This window comes from Benincasa hispida, chromosome 8 (genome assembly GCF_027475165.1).
Source record: "Benincasa hispida cultivar pf3 chromosome 8, pf3_genome.v1.1, whole genome shotgun sequence".
Lineage (NCBI taxonomy): Eukaryota > Viridiplantae > Streptophyta > Magnoliopsida > Cucurbitales > Cucurbitaceae > Benincasa > Benincasa hispida.
The window spans coordinates 61,827,527-61,844,502 of record NC_143485.1 but is presented as its reverse complement, the minus strand read 5'-3'; the positions used below and the strand labels follow the sequence as shown (position 1 = coordinate 61,844,502).

The window sequence follows — 16,976 nt, the reverse complement described above, 5'->3', positions numbered from 1 at the left end:
AAGGTTGTTCTGCACTGAATATTGTTGAACTTCGCTGATAAAATTAGTTTGTAGAATAAAAAAAAATATTAAACAATATTCATATTATATATATGGAAAATGTCTAATTTGAAATATCTTACCATGCAGTAATAGTAAGCGTCGTCTGGTGAGATAAATCACCTCGTGATCGAATTGTACCAGAGAAAGTAGTCGTCTGATACAGCTGGTCCATCTGTTAATTCTCCCTGTGTACAACGATCACGTCGTCCATGCCAGTAGGATAAATACTCCGCATGGATTCGACGCTAGTCTTGGTCGTGCTTACCCCTTAAATCGATCTGGTGTAGTTCTGGGAGTGTATAAGACAACGAAGGTATCGTTTGTCGCATCTCGAACTGTCTCAGCACACGATCTAGATGATGCCATTCTACTATATGGAAGCATATAAGAGGGCTAACAGTCAACCAAATGTCTTCACCATCACGACAATAATCAGGTAATGATGACCAAATATAAAAGGGCTATATAATACACTATACATAAACTATACATAAATTATACATATATAAAATATACATAAATAAACATAAATTATACATAAACTATAGTTTATACATACATACATAAATAAATTATACATACATACATAAACTATAACTATATATACATAAATACATACATACATAAACTATACATAAACTATAAATACATACATATATACATAAATAAATTATACATACATAAACTATACATACATAAACTATAACTATACATAAACTATAACTATTTATACATACATAAACTATAACTATAATTATTTATACATACATAAACTATAACTATTTACACATACATAAATTATAACTATTTATACATACTTAAACTATAACTATTTATACATACTTAAACTATAACTATACATAAGCTAACTATGCATAAACTATACATACATAAACTATACAAAAATGTAGGAATATACCAAGCAAAATTCAGCCCAAAAACATGCAAAAATATACATATAAATACAGATCAGCCCAACTAGAGAAAGAAATATACCAAGCAAAATTCGATAGCAAAAAATGTAGGAAAATCGAGAATCACAACTGCTAGATTTGGTGAAGATCAAATGGAGGACTGGAAGTCGAGCAAAATCAAAGTTTTGAAAGATTTCGGTGAAATAGAGGCTTCAATGAGGAAAATCAACGATGGTTTCGGTGAGGGATCGACGGCTTGGGCGAGGGAAATCGGCGGTAGGGAATATGAGTAGCTGTTTCGGTGAGGAAGAAGAAGGGTTGGGGTAGAGCTTTTAAGGCGTGGAAGTCGTGTACCCGGTACACAACTTAGGGTAATCGTGTATCCGGTACACAATTTCCTCAGTCAAACCTGCAGAACTGCCATGTCAGACTAGACGTGCGAGGTGGTCAGGGAATCGTATACTTGGTACACGATTTAGGCCTTATAGTGTATCCGATACACGATTTAAACACTTATTTTTGGGAAAACTTTTCCCCAACCCTATTTTTATCTTTATTTATTAAAAAAACCATTATTTTAAAAAAATCGAAAAATGGGGACTTTCAAATTAATATATATTTATAAAATAAATTTCATTCACTACGTCATTGATAAAGACTCAGATTATTTACCCCCTCAATCATATGTTTAAGAAAAAAATATCGGTGTATGATATAAATTAAAATTTATAGCGTTGATATTATTTAATATCGAAACCCCACTCCACCCCTTTGAGCGGGGATTTTTTTTTAATTAATATTGCTCATTTTTAAACTTAATTGTAAAAATATATCAAAGTTTCAAACTTATTTATTAAAATATCAAAAAGATTCAGGCATGCTAAATTTTTAATTTTGAACTTCAGGAAAAGAGAGAATTTTTTGAAGAAGTTTATTATTATTTTTTTATATTCGTGAGTGTTCGAATAAACATAAGAATACTTCGATTAATCTCATGTATAACTCCATCATATAGGTGTAAAAAAAAAAACTTCATAGAATATTAAATACCACTATATGTTGAGTTCATTATTTCTAAATTTTATTATTTTTATTTTTATTAAACTCATGTTCGTTATTAACTAAAAACTCGAAATTATTACATAGTAACAAGAATCCAATAGATGTATTGTTGAAGGAATTTTCAGGAAAATTTGAATTCTCATTTTTAGATAGATGTGAAGCGTGAAAAATTAAACCAAGTTAAAAAGGGAAAAAATGTAACTTGGTGTCGGCACCTAAATTTGAATTCAATGTTAATTAATGCTACAGTTGGCACCTAGACTTGAATTCTAACACTCTAAGAACAGAAACAAATACCTAACATATGATGAAATAATGTTAAAACTTTTAAAAATGTCATTTTAGACTTTGAATTTCTTAAAAAAGTTTGCTTTGGTCTTTATTATTAAAATTTTATTAACATCTTAAAAAAAAGCTAGATGACTTATAGTTTTGATTGACTAAATTACCAAATAAATTAAGATTTTAATATTGAATAAAGTGTATGAGATATTTTGAAAGTCAGATTATTGGTAGTAATTATCATCTAAAGTAAAAAAATACATGTGACCTAAAATTTTCGATTGAAGATTGAAATGTTTGATATTTTGAACACGTTATCCATACACCAAGCGTGGTGAAAGAGTCAACCGTTTGGTAATGCCAGGTGTCAGCCATCGGGCAGAGTTGAGAGCCACGCGCCAAGAGATGAAGTAAGGTCCGGCAGTTAGTGGCACGTGGATGCGGTTGAGGGGAGAGAGTCAAAGAGTGAGGTGGCAACATCCTGAGCGATGAAAAAATGAAGGAAGCGTTGAAATCTGGTATTTAAACCCACAAAAGGCTGGCTTGGTAGTCATAAAAAATCGAGATGATGAAGTTGAAGGGGGAGGTTGCGCCGGCGATTTATGTGTCGAATGGGAAGGCGAGGGGTTGGAATAATTATAGGCGGAGATTGGAGACTATACTGGAAGAGGGAGGTTCAGGTTCAGAGAGTAGTATTGATAATGAAGCTCTTCTTCCCATTCCTATGAAGATCTTCTTCTTTTTTCCTCTTCTTTCTTTTCTTTCTTATTTTTTGTTATTTAGACAAACATATGTTGTTGTTCCTCCTCCTTAGATTTCTAATTTCTTTTACTTTTTAATTGCTTCAGATTTCTCTGTCCATCTCACTTTAATTCCCTTCTAAACAAACCAAAATAATTACAATAATAATAATTCAAATTTGTTCGAAATCTTTATTTTCCTCTCTCTTTCTCTCAAACATTAAACTTGGATTTCATCAACAGCTTCCGTCTCCTATTTATGTATTCTAAAAATAATAATACAAATTTTGATTTCAAACATCAAATAATCCATTTTTTCTTGCACATGTTCACCCAAAATGTGTAAGACTTTACGTAATGACGCGATCGCAAAAATATGTCAAATCCACAATAGATGTGAATGAATTTCAGGGAGAATTTGAATAAAATATTAATTTTTATCGTTTTTAGAATTAGAATCATTTGTGACTAATCCAATTGCCCACTTAATCTTGCATAGCTCTGTTTTTTTGCTTTTGGTCTCGTTCTTTATGAAGTGCTGGATAAATAAAATAAATAAATAAATAAATCTATCTTGGCATTCTATTATCCAATGACATAAAATTAAGCCTTGCTCCTTACAAAGAAACAAACAAAATTAACAGTTTCATACCTTCATTAAATCTTCTATGAACTACATAGAACGAGTCATTGTCCTTTATTAACTCCCAAATTTCCTTACAACACGTAATTAAACTTTTTTTCATCACAAATTAGAGGTTTGAACCTTCAAATCTACAAGAAAAATATTTTTACTTATTATTGCAACTTCATTTTATGATTTTTTTTTCTTCAGTTATATTGTTTTTTTTTTTTAATTTTTTAAAATCATTGAATTCAGATTTATTTTCAAACTTTTGAAAGCACTGACATATTGGGTTCAATTTGCAAATCATTACTCCTATTTAAAGATACCCTCAAATAAAGTAAGTGGTATGGTTCATTTTCATGTTACCTGAACTTCTTACAACTCAGACATATTTGATTAAGAGGATGAACCAAACTAAAGAAAGGAGATCAAAACCAAACAATTCAACTGTAGTAGCTTTGACAAAAAATAAATCAATTTATACTCCAATCACTTAAATTTCAAAATTAAAAGCCAAATAAAGGATTAATATAAATTAAAGAAAAATGGTCGAAGGGCTGTTTTTCATTTTTCTCTCTCTTCATTTTTATTTTTATTTATGTAGAAAAGCAATAATTTGGTGCATCGCTCTTATTAAAAAAAACTGTAATATCGAAAAAATATGTAAAATAATTTGGTGCATCGCTCTTATTAAAAAAAACTGTAATATCGAAAAAATATGTAAAATAATAAGTTACGTCACACACTATGATTGAATAATTTGATGAGAGGTATGATTGAATAATTTGATGAGAGGTATAAAAATGAGCGTAGATGTTTCTAAATATTATTATTATTATTATTATTATTATTATTTTTTTGCAAAGTTTAGAGAAATGATTTTGAGCTGATTTTTAAATTATTATATGGTCAAATTAGATTCACTAAAAAAAAAAGTTTAATTGAGAGTAGAAATTGTTTTTTTTTTCAACAATGTTTTAAATATATAAATTAATGTAGCATTTCAGAGAAAAAGTATGTGATGCTGACAACAAGAACGTAATTCAACTGGCATAGTGTTCATACTATCGTCCTCAAGGTTACTGGCATAGTGTTTATACTATCGACCTCAAGGTTTGAGGTTCGATTGCCCTACCCTATGCTTTAATTACAATATCTTTTAAAAAAAAAAATTTCATGCCATTATTAAAACGCACCCACATATAAAAATTGGTGTATGACACATTTTTTAAGTTTCCACATATGTAAAAATTTGTAAAATAATACGAATGACATTAGATTTATTCTTCATCAAAAATATCCAAGTGTATCTACTATCTACTATGGTCGTCAACCAATTGAGAAAGTAGTAAAAAAAATAGTAGACGTTATGTGATTATGAGATTCAAAAGATAATCTCTTTTATTTAACTAATGGACATATCTCATATGGATGTTTTTTACACAATAAAGAAGAATCAAGTAATAATATGTTCTTTAAAGTTGACAAACGAGAGAGATGTCCAAGCCTGGAATGTCATATTTCAGGTTTAATATGTGAAACAACATTGATAAGAGAAGAAGTCTGTGTAGAATCAACAGCTTCATATGGTTTGTCTAAGAGGTATAACTCATCACATAATCTACCCTTGTCAATCGTCCTCAAAGTGGATCTTGCCTGAATATGACAATAGTCATTTGAAAATTGCACAAACAGTGTATTATTAGACATAAGAGCATTGATAGATAGTAAATTGTATTAAAATTCTAGTACAAATAGCACATGATGGAGAGTTATTAATCCAAATAAAATAACTGAACCAGCATAGTGAACCGGAATTTGTGTATTGTTAGGTAGAAGGACAGAACTAGCAATGGGCTTCAAATAAGCAAATACATGTTTTTGAAAATATATATGTGTGGATGCACCGGAGTCAATAACTCATTCATCACAAGAAATAGTGGAAGAACAAGTACCTATTATGTGAGTAACAACATCATTGTCAATCTTAGCAACAACTAATTTTGATTGAAGCATGGTAAGGATGTTGTGACACTAAGTAAGTGTATCATTATTGAGGCTAGTGTTGGATCCAGATGATACTTGATTGGCTTCAGTTGCATTATTTGCAGGAGGAGGATTGGTATTTGGAATCTTGTGAACTTGATTGTTTGTTCTGCCTTTCTATTTATAACCAGGTGGAAAACTATAGAGTTTGTAACATTTATCACTTGTGTGATCTGGAATATGACAGTAGGTACACATGGGTTTATTCTTCTTCTGTTTGGACGAGGAACTTGGGGTATGGTTTGACTGTGATTGTGAATTGTTATAAGGTTTTTGAATGTCTAATGTGATAGTAGGAGCTGATTGGTTAGAGGTTGAAAAATGTTATTCTTGTTGAACAATCAATGAAAAAGCTTTATTGATTGCTGAAGGAGGATCCATAAGAAAGATCTGAGATCTAGCATGACTGAAGTCATCATTTGATCCCATCACAAAATATAAAAGATACTCAAATTGAATGAATTCTTCAATTGATCTAACACCACCACAAGTACATCCTCCACATGTGCATCCCAAACGATATGATATGTATTCATCCCATAGACTTTTAATTTTGGAAAAGTACATTGTAACCGATTCTTGTTCTTGTTTCAAGGTAGATAATCTACGCTTCAACTAAAAAATACATGGTCTATTTCTTTTCTGGAATCGATATTGAAGATCAAGCTATATTTCTCAAGCCGAATTGATGAAGAGGATACTTAATGAAATTCCTTTAGATATAGAATTTAAAATCCAAACGATCACAACATTATTGTTATGAAATCATAAAGGAAGCAAGTCACCTATAGGCTGAATGATTGATCCATCAATGAACCCTAGCTTGATATGAATGGACAGTGAAAAAATCATTGAGCAGCTCTAGGTCACATAGTTATCATCTGTAACAGGTTCAATCACAAGAACAAAATTTGAGGTATCACTGTTGTGAAGAATGTAGGGATTATTGTGAGAAGTTGCATATGGTTCTTGATGAGAATTTGAAGAATCAGTCGATTGAGTAGAAGAAGTTGGAATTATGGGAGGAAAATTGGTTGGAACATCAGTCGGAGTTGGAGGTGGTGGTGGAGGAGGAGGATTGTTAAACGAAAGGTTGGGATTCATTATTTTTGGCGCCCAAAGGAAGAAGAATGTTTTAAAATTGCTTTGATACCATATATGATTTGAAGAAAAGAAGATGAGAAATGATAAAAGCTTCAGTGACCTTTTTATTTATCATCATGGGTATATCTATATACAACATTTAATAATGTAAAATGCCAATAAAGGGCATAACAGAAAAGCTAATTAACAGAAAAAAAAAAACTCATCTTTATATCTAATAGCATCGATATAATATTCAAATCATATAATATCGTCAAAACTAGTCCTAACTAACTAACATAAAAATGGTGACATATCTAAAATCTCATGTTAGAGAGTACAACTTTATATAAGGTTAAAATTTTAGCCCATTAATGTTTTAGTTTGTGTGATATATAGTCCTTGAACTTTAACTAACATCTCGATTATTTCTAATATGTAGTACCTGATATATTTTTTTAAAAAAGATGTAACTATTGGCAATAAAATTGAAAATTTGAGGTTTAATTAGATTTTTTTTTTGTCTAAAACAATGGTTAATAACTTTTTTTTATACTGTATGACATTTTTAGATACTAAGTTGAAAGTTTATATATCTATTAGACATTTTAAATAGACTTATTAGTGTTAAAATTGAAAGTTTAAATATTTATTAGTCATAATTTTAAAAACTAAGAATTAAACTTGTACTAACTTGAATGTAATTTAAAACAGTGGTAAAGTAAATAAAAAAACAAAAATTATAGGTGTGAAAATGATGTTTATATCCCTTAAATTTTCAAAAACCCAAAACCAACCATCAAATAGTTACCAAACAAATCTAAAATTTTAAAAATATTTTTGAATTTTAAGCAAATAGAAATTGGTTAAAAGATAAGACCAACAACTAGCCTACATTTTAAAAATATTTTTGAATTTTAAGCAAACAGAAATTGGTTAAAAGGAAAAAAAATGGTTATCAAAGAAAAAAGAAATAAAATTTGCTTCCCATCAATCTCAAACCCTGGTTGCCAAGCTAAGTTCTAGACTTTAACCAGTAACCACTGAAACAAACTCCCAGTAAAGTTTTGGGCACGCGCTAATATACATTCAAAATATAATTAATATTTTTTTATATATGGTAATAAAAAACAATATATATATATATATATATATATTTTAAGAAGTAAAAATATAATTTAATTAATTAATAATTAATATTAATCCAATTATTATCAATATGCCTAATTCAATCCACATAAAAATATAAACTTTATTCATATGTCAAAGGATTTGAATCTCATGCTAAAAAAGGATTTGAATCTTCTGCTTTGCATAGTTGTACTAGCAAAATATATGCATATATTATTAATTAAGCATTACCAATTATTTTTATTTTATCATAAATATAGATATATTAGTTAGATTTAAATTCAATTAGTTTTCAAATATAAGAAAATGAACTAAAATATTTACAAATATAACAAAATTTCACTGTCTATTTTAGGTCTATAGTTGTGTAGTTAATTTGATGTGCATAAGGTTGTATAGTTAGTTTCATAGATAATAGTCTACTGCGGGTTATCTCAAATAAACGGTGATATTTTACTATTTTTTATAAATATTTTATCAGTTTTGTCATTTAAAATAATTTCTCTTTATAATTACTATAATATTATAATTAACTTTAATTTATTCGTTTTAGCATATATATTTATTTGTTTAATTTAGTATATTAACTTATAATATAATTGGTTGTTTAATTAATCAACATAAAGATATATTAAATAGTACTCAATTGAACTTCAAAGAAAAAAATAATAATGCTAAATTTAGTTTATAATTATGTCAATTTGTATCCTTCCATTTAACTAATTAATTTTCACAAAAGTTATAGAACTAACCATACACATGTTATATTAAAAATATAATTTTAAAATACTTCAAAAATATATATTTATTATCAATCATGAAACGAAATCTGTTAACGACGGTAGCGGAATATGTATCGAACCAACTCAATGTACGGTTGATAGGTTCGGTTTGGTTTTACTCAAACTGAGAACCAAATCGATCGGTTTGATTAAACCGAACAGATTTACACCCCAAGCGACTAGGATTTAGGAAGTCCAATTTTGTTAGGGAGAAAAGTATAATTGTATTCCCTCTCGCCGTCGCTACTGCATTGTCTACTCCGTTCAACGGCTGCCGATCGGACCAGTTCCTCGTACTTCCCAAGATCCGCCCCACACCCATCGCCATGGTAATTTATTTTTCTCTTCGTCTTACTCATGTCTTGATCGAACTTTTCTATATTTTCACGATGCAGCTGCTTCGATTATTGAAAACGCTGTCCTAATCTGCACTTTAAGTATTCATCTCGATGTCACGATTTGACCTAATTAAAGTGAGTATTTATGGGTCGGTGTTGGTTTTGATGATTCTTAGACAACCAACTTGTTTTTACTTCTGTTTGGATATATGTATACATGTTTTTTCTCAAGGATTTTGCTTGTTGATTATTGCAATTATGGGCCTGTCTTTTAGTGTTCTGCATATGAACCAAATCAAACATATTTTGCATTAGCCATGCGAAGTTTTTTCTTCCAACACATCCTCAGGCGACCTAGTAATTTTCTCCGCCAATTGTCCGAGATAAAGAATTTAGGGTCTCTCTCACTTGAGGCTTTATATAACGCTGCTACTTTTCTGTTGCTAAATTTAAATCTGTATTGAGCTAAGGATAAGTCCTGATGTTGGGGTGTTTCTGTTTTCAGCATCGTAATAGCCTGATAGTTCTTTCTTCAGAAGAGAAGTGATCCCACTGTTTGTATACGCTCACCAAGGCATACAGTTTTTGTCTTTTTGATGCTACGTACTCCAACATTTTCTAGGCACACTTAGCTTCTCAGCTCTCATTAAGCAAACTAAATTCAAAAGGTTTCTGTTTCAGGGTTTCCTTTTAGGTGATAGATACACACAGATTTCTATAATTAGTCCACTTGTTTGGTAATGAGGGTATTTCTTTAAATCTCCCATTTCAAGCAAGGAGACTTCACGAAGGCAGCTCTAAACAAGTGGTGCCCGATTTTAGTTCTTATTCCAATTTATTCATGTTATGGCTTGCTGTAGCAATCATGCCCTTCAACTGGTTAAGCTATTATAACCTTGGCAAAAAGATCAGAGATTTGGATTCCCACTCCCACACATTTTTAACTAAAACTATGATGCAGAAAAGACAAACAAAGAAACCATGAAAACGTGACTCCTAAAAAAATCAACAGAAATGCTAAAATGAAGAACAAATGATTAATTTCACCCCATTTAATTCAAAATTAAGTCAAGAATGACTAGATATTTTATGATTGGTTTTTCTTTAATGCAAGTATCTATTTCTTGTCAACTACTGGAAAAGAAGTCAGATTGCCACTAGGTATATCCACTGATGAGTTTCCTCCAAAGAGAGGATGCACTATTGGAATTGTGTACAGTTCCTAAAAATTCACTGCAGATGGGAATGTTATTACCAACATCTTGCAAATTCTACTTGGAACATGTGTACAGACCAGAATCATGGTTCTTCCATATCACTTTGATGCAAGATTAGAGGAAATTTTCAAATTTATTGAAGATGTATGCATGTATAGTATTTGAGTCTGAAATAACAAAGGATTGATAGGATTGGCTGTATGTCACAGAAAATGACAAGCAACATCAAACAACCGAGTAATTATTAGTTAATTAGATGGAAAATTGACAACCACTTATTATCTGCTAAAGAACAGTAGAAGGAATTCAAAGAACACGATTGCTATATCAAGTTGTCATCGTTGCACTGGTATTTGGACAATACTTGAATTGACTTGATTTATGGAATCTATTTGTTGTCCGAGTGGCAGGATATGCATAATTGGCATTATTTGTTTCACTGATATTCGGACAGTAATTAAAATCACTTGATTTATGAAATTTATCCATCCTAATTCTGAGATGTGTGCATAATTAGCAATATCATTATATGTTTCATTCAAGAGCAAAATGCTTTGGCTGGATTATGACGATGTTAAGTTCCTCTTTTGATTTAGGTTCTACTGCAGCTAGACCCTTTTCTCAATGAACTTACCAGCATGTTTGAGCGTAGTACCGAGAAGGGTTCAGTGTGGGTGACTCTAAAGCGATGTATGTGCATATCAGCATTGTTGATTGCTTTCTTGTATCTTTGTGGTAATCTTTAGGAGTCTGACTAGGTTCAAACTATATTGTATCTCATATTGTTGTAGCATCACTGAAATCCAAGGTGCAGAGAAATAAAATGACCACTGCTGGTCAACCTATCGAGTACAGGTGCCTCATTCGTGCAACTGATGGGAAGAAGACAATTTCAACTTCAGTAAGTATTGACTCATTTTTTACATTTTTCCCTCATCTCACTCTCTCTTCTGAATTGAAAACTTTGCATCAGCATCAAGTTCTTCAATTAAAGTCTTAACTTTACTCGGGCTGAAGTTTCCAAGCCATTGAATTGAAGGATGGTGTGTTTAGACATTGTTTTTCTTTTCTTTTTTCTTTTTAAAAAAACTTTATTTATGCTTTACTCTAATTTTGTATTACAACTCAATGAAACAATGGAATGAGGGTGAAGTAATATATGGATTCCGCACCTCCATCCTCCATTTCTTTATGAATTAGTTTTTTCTTCTGCTTGAGCTTTGAATCATCTTTTATCGTTACATTCTCTTAAGCAAACAGAAAGACCAAACCCCTTTTGTTCTTCAATCAGCATATAGCCATTTCACGTTTTTCAGATCATGTAATCCGTTTCTAACTTTCTTGAATCCTTAGCATATGTAACATTTTCTCCTGAACTGGCTAGGTTGGAGCAAAAGATCATCTGAGATTTCAAGCTTCCTATTCAACCATTCTTAAAGCCCATATGACTGCTCTTAAAAAGAGAGAGAGGAAGGATAAGAAGAAGGCACCAGAGGCAGAGAAGGGTCTGAAGAAAAAACCCAGGAAAGTGTGAAAGGGGGGCTCTTTTTGCTTTTGTAGGTTCCTCAAACCAGTGTAACTTCCTTCTCTTCGTTACCCTTGTTTTTATTCCTTTGACCTGATGAGTGTTATGCTTCCCATATTTCTAGCAAAACAGAAGGGAGAGGTAGGGTTTTGGAATTTCAGGAATTGAACAATACTTGATCTTGTCATTTGTTTAGCCATTTTTTTACTTGAAATTTTTTTTAAAATATACATGTGATTTTACTATGATTGTCTGGAAGTTTTGCATACTCTCTTCCTTAAGTTATAAAACAACTTGACCTTGCTTGAATGTGCAATCACGAGTTGTTTGTGATTCACCTAGGAACTCGTGGAAGAAAATTTCACCTGCTGATGTTCCTCCTACTTTCCACTTAAATGATGAAGTACTTTTGGTACATTTAAGCAGAAAATACAGTCCCAACCCTTGCTAATGGACTTAGGGAGTTTTGTCAAGGTTTTGGAACTATTAGGAGTTTCATAATTCTTACGATAATTGTCTAAAAGAAAAACTTTTTTGGATCATATCCCTCCCCTGGTTTATTTTTAATTTTTTTTCTTTTTAGTTTGAATTTAGTTTTACTCCATAAAGTTTTTAAAATATTTATTTGTCTCATTCAGCTGTGTGATTAATTGGTGATGAGATAGAGATGACAACAGGAACATTTCATATATACACAGTTTATATCTTTTCAAGCTGCTCATGTATCTTTCATATTAACACCTTCAAATTATTTTTTTGCTTGTTTGTGAACGATATGAGGAATTTTAGTTTGAAGTTTGTGTCTAATTAGTTTTTAAAGAATTTTTAAAAAAATTAATTTATACATTAGGTATTAATTTAAATTTGGGTAATTATTAATTTACATTATTAAAATTGAGGTTGTATCAATTTAAACCTTGAACTTTTGTAGGTGTATTAATTAACTCTTTCAAACTTAGTTTGAAAAGGATTATGTGGAAGATATAATTGAATTAAATTAAACTTATAAATAATTATAAGTGAATCTATTTAAACCCTTTATTTAGATTACATTTGAAAATTGTCATGACATTCAATTCATACACGTGCATGTTGGATTAATAGAATTGACTATTAGAATCAGTACATGGACAATTTTCAAGACTCTAAATTGTTTCACTTATGAAAATTTATGAGTTTAATTTATAAAAGTATAAGTCTTACATGATGTTTATTTGAATGGAACACAATGTTTCATGAATACAATGTTGGTTCATAATTTAAATTGATCCAACTCTGAAATTTAGGGGTGTAAATTGATATTTCTCCTTTAAATTTTTATGTCTAATGAAATTAGCTTTCAATTTTATGTTGGGCAAATATTAGTTTATACTTCTGAACTTTAGGGGTTGTATCAATTTAAACTCAAAATTTTAGAGTAAGTATCAATTTAAACCCAAACTAAATTGTAGTGGTTTAAGCATTGAATTTTTACAAATATATCAATTTAACCCCTAAATTTTCATAAGTTTATCAATTTAAATTCTAAACTTTCATAAGTAAATTAATACTTATAAAACTTTAAGATTTAAATTGATACATTTATGAAGTTTAAGGTTTAAATTGATACCATTATTAGTTTGGGATTGAAATTGATACACATATGAAAGTTCATGGTTTAAATTGATATAATTATTAATTTATGGTTTAAATTGATATAACCTTAAAGTTCAGAAATGTATATTGATATTTGCCCTTCAATATTTAGTAGATTTGTAAATTTTAAAAAATATCAAATTTCAGAAACTAAATTTGTAATTTTAAAAATTCAACAGAAAATTTCAAATTTCAGTGACCAAAAACCAACTTTCACATTGAACTTGTATTTTTCTTTAAGCTGGTTTGTCATTGATTTTAGCAAAATAATAATAATAATAAATAAATAAATAAGTTGACATTATTTTTTATTCGTGCGAAAAGAGTCAACACCTCACTACAACACCACATATCATACGACTTTCTAGCCATGAAGTTCTAATAAGAGACCTATATTTCATTAATATTCAAGTTTTTCCTTATTTTCAAGAATGTCTATCTTTAAAAATTACAATAAAATTAGGTCAAATTATCCTTTAGTCTCCAACAATAAATTAATTATACATTTTTTAAAATAGGAAAGAGAAAGAGTTTAAATGAGGTGCGTTCTTTAGAAAAAAAATATATTAAATCATAATATTGTGATATATTAAATCATAATGTATTCGTTTATTTGATATAAATAATTTTTTTTATTATTATTATTTGGACTTCATGTATTATGATATTGTTCGCACGAGATTTCAAGAGAAATTTATTTCGTGGAACTTGAACTTTGTATTTGTATTAATTTTATGGAAAGCGGGTACAATCTCTAATACATAGTATTTTGATGCTTTCAAAATAAACAATAATATTTAATAGGTTGATCTTTTGAACGATCAGCCTTTGGGCTTGTTGATCTCCTTGGATGATCGACCTTTGGGCTTGTTGATCTCCTTCGATGATCGGCCTTTGGGTTTGTTGATCTCCTTGGATGATCGGCCTTTGGACTTGTTGATCTCATTGGATGATCGACCTTTGGGCTTGTTGATCTTCTTGGAGGATTAGGGTTTGCACGAGGTTTCCAGAGAAACTTGTTTTGTGGAGTTGAACTTGAATTGGTGTTGATGTTGAGGTTGATTTGATGCAATGTGGTTTGATCTCTAGTACTTTTCTCTCTCGGTTGGGTGGATGTACTTGACTTGATGTTCTTGAAGTTGGAAGAGTGTTTGTGTCTTCAAGGGTCTTCTGTCTTCTAGAAGTGCAGCTTCAGGAGTCTTGAGAGTCTTCTGCTTGTGGATGAATTCTCTCTAGGCTCTCTGAATGTAGAATTGCTTGTATCTTCAAAGGACTTCAATCTTAAGTCTTCAGAAGACTTGTATCTTCAAAGAACTTCAGTCTTCTGATTGTAGAGGATTCCCTATAAGCTCTCTGAAGGATAAAATTGCTGACCTCCCAAATGAGGAGAGCTTCTCTATTTATGGTTTGGTTGATCCATAGGTCTAGCCTTTGGGCCCAATTAGTTGGACTTGAGTTTGGTTGGTCCATGGGTCTGGCCTTTGGGCCCAATTAATCGGATTTTAGGCTTGATTTGAAAATCAAATTCAGCCTTTTTGGGCTTAGTTGGACTTTGACCCAAATAATATGTCCTCCTAATTGAGCCCAAATTTAATGATTTGGAATTTCATCATTAATTTAGTAAATGACGTGACAACTTGTGATTAGTCCAAAATTTCTCATTCAACAAATGCCCCTTTCGAGATTTATGCACATATATGAGCAGATGAATCTCGAAAAATATAAAGTTGGAATCAAAATCTAAATATATTTGTTCTTGAATTTGACCTCAATTGATGTGTTAGTCAAACTATGAATTTAGTACATAAGTTTAACTTGAATTTGGGATAAATTTTGGAATAATTTGGATTTAAGATAAAATTTGGGATATGCCCAAATTTTAATAAAAGATTAATTGAGATTTTTTTCTTATCCGCAATTTATTTTGATTGAAGATAAAAACTTAATAGGATACTTGAATTTGGAATATGGCTAAATTTTAATTTGTTATTGAATTTTAGATCTTTCCCACAACTTGATTTGGAAATAGAGAAAAGAACCTAAATTTAGATGAACTTGGTATAAAATTTGGAAGATGTCCAAATTTTAATTTGAGATATTTTATCCTTGGCTTGAGGATAAAAGTCTGGTGATTGATTTAGATTTGGGACAAAATTTGGAATATGTCCAAATTTTAATTTAAAATTTTATCCTTAATAATTTGATAAAAGTCGGATGATTTGAATTTGGGATAAATTTTGGAATATGTCCAAATTTTAATTTAAAATTTTATCCTTAATAATTTGATAAAAGTCGGATGATTTGAATTTGGGATAAATTTTGGAATATGCCCAAATTTTAATTTAAGATTTTATTTACAATTTAATCTCAATATTGAACCATTTGATTTTGAATAAAATTTGGAACATGGCCAAATATTAATTTGTGATTTTATCTACAATTTAAATTTGATTTTAAATAAAATTTAGAATATATCCAAATCTTAGTTGAAGATAAATATGAGTACAAAATCAATAAAATCTAATAATTTTTTTTATTTTAATTTGAAATTAGGATAGAATCAAATTAGAAAATCTAATAAGAATCTAATATTTTAAATCAAATCTTTATTTAATTTGAATTTCCTAATTTGTTATGGAATGTAGGAAACCTCTATAAATAGGACTCTAAACCCCTCCATTTTTCTCATCCCCTCCTCTTATTCTATACTTTCTTTTCTCTTCTTTTTTTCCTCTTCTTCCAACGTTTTATTTATTATTATTTTTTTATAATCTTTTTTTATTTCTTTCAAATTTCCTTCCTTTTTTCTTTTTCTTTTGATCTTTTCTGTTTCATTTTTTTAACTTCCTTTTTTTTTCTTCCAAGCGAAGTTGCACTTGAATTTACACTAGACTTGTGGAGATAAGCGAAGCTGCATTTTGACTTGTGGAGATGAAGCGAAGCCACGCCTTTACTTGTGATGTTGAAGGAAAGCCACGCCTTGACTTGTGAAGGTGAAGCGAAGGCGACTATAGAGATGAAGTGAACCACGCCAGACTATAGCGAGCCATGACAGACTGTGGAGGTGCAGCGAGCCACGGCAGACTATGGAGGTGCAGCGAGCCACGGCAGACTATGGAGGTGAAGTGGGCCACGGCAGACTATGGAGGCGAAGCGGGCCACGGCAGACTATGGAGGCGAAACGGGCCACGGCAGACTTTGGAGGCGAAGCGGGCCACGGCAGACTTTGGAGGCGAAGCGGGCCACGACAGACTTTGGAGGCGAAGCGGGCCACGACAGACTTTGGAGGCGAAGCGGGCCACGACAGACTTTGGAGGCCACGCCAGCCTTTGGAGGCGAAGCGAGCAGGCCACGCCAGCTTTTGGAGGCGAAGCGAGCGGGCCACGCCAGCTTTTGGAGGCGAAGCGAGCGAGCAACGCCAGACTTTGGAGGCGAAGCGAGGCATGCATACTAACCATAAACTTGAAGATGGGGTGGAGCCATGCACACTAACCTTGAACTTGAAGATGAAGCGGAGCCATGCACACCGACCTTGAACTTGAAGATGGAAG

At 31.1% G+C, this 16,976-nt stretch overlaps 1 protein-coding gene across 1 annotated transcript; it reads left to right on the top strand.

Annotated features, from left to right (window-relative positions):
- Positions 1–8,893: 8,893 nt before the first annotated feature.
- LOC120082768 (Signal recognition particle, SRP9/SRP14 subunit) lies at positions 8,894–12,035 on the top strand. Its single transcript, XM_039038062.2, has 4 exons — positions 8,894–9,039; positions 10,862–10,955; positions 11,057–11,166; positions 11,650–12,035. The coding sequence occupies exons 1-4, from the start codon at positions 9,037–9,039 to the stop codon at positions 11,797–11,799; spliced, it is 357 nt and encodes a 118-aa protein (XP_038893990.1). The 5' UTR covers positions 8,894–9,036; the 3' UTR covers positions 11,800–12,035.
- The last annotated feature ends 4,941 nt before the right edge of the window (positions 12,036–16,976 follow it).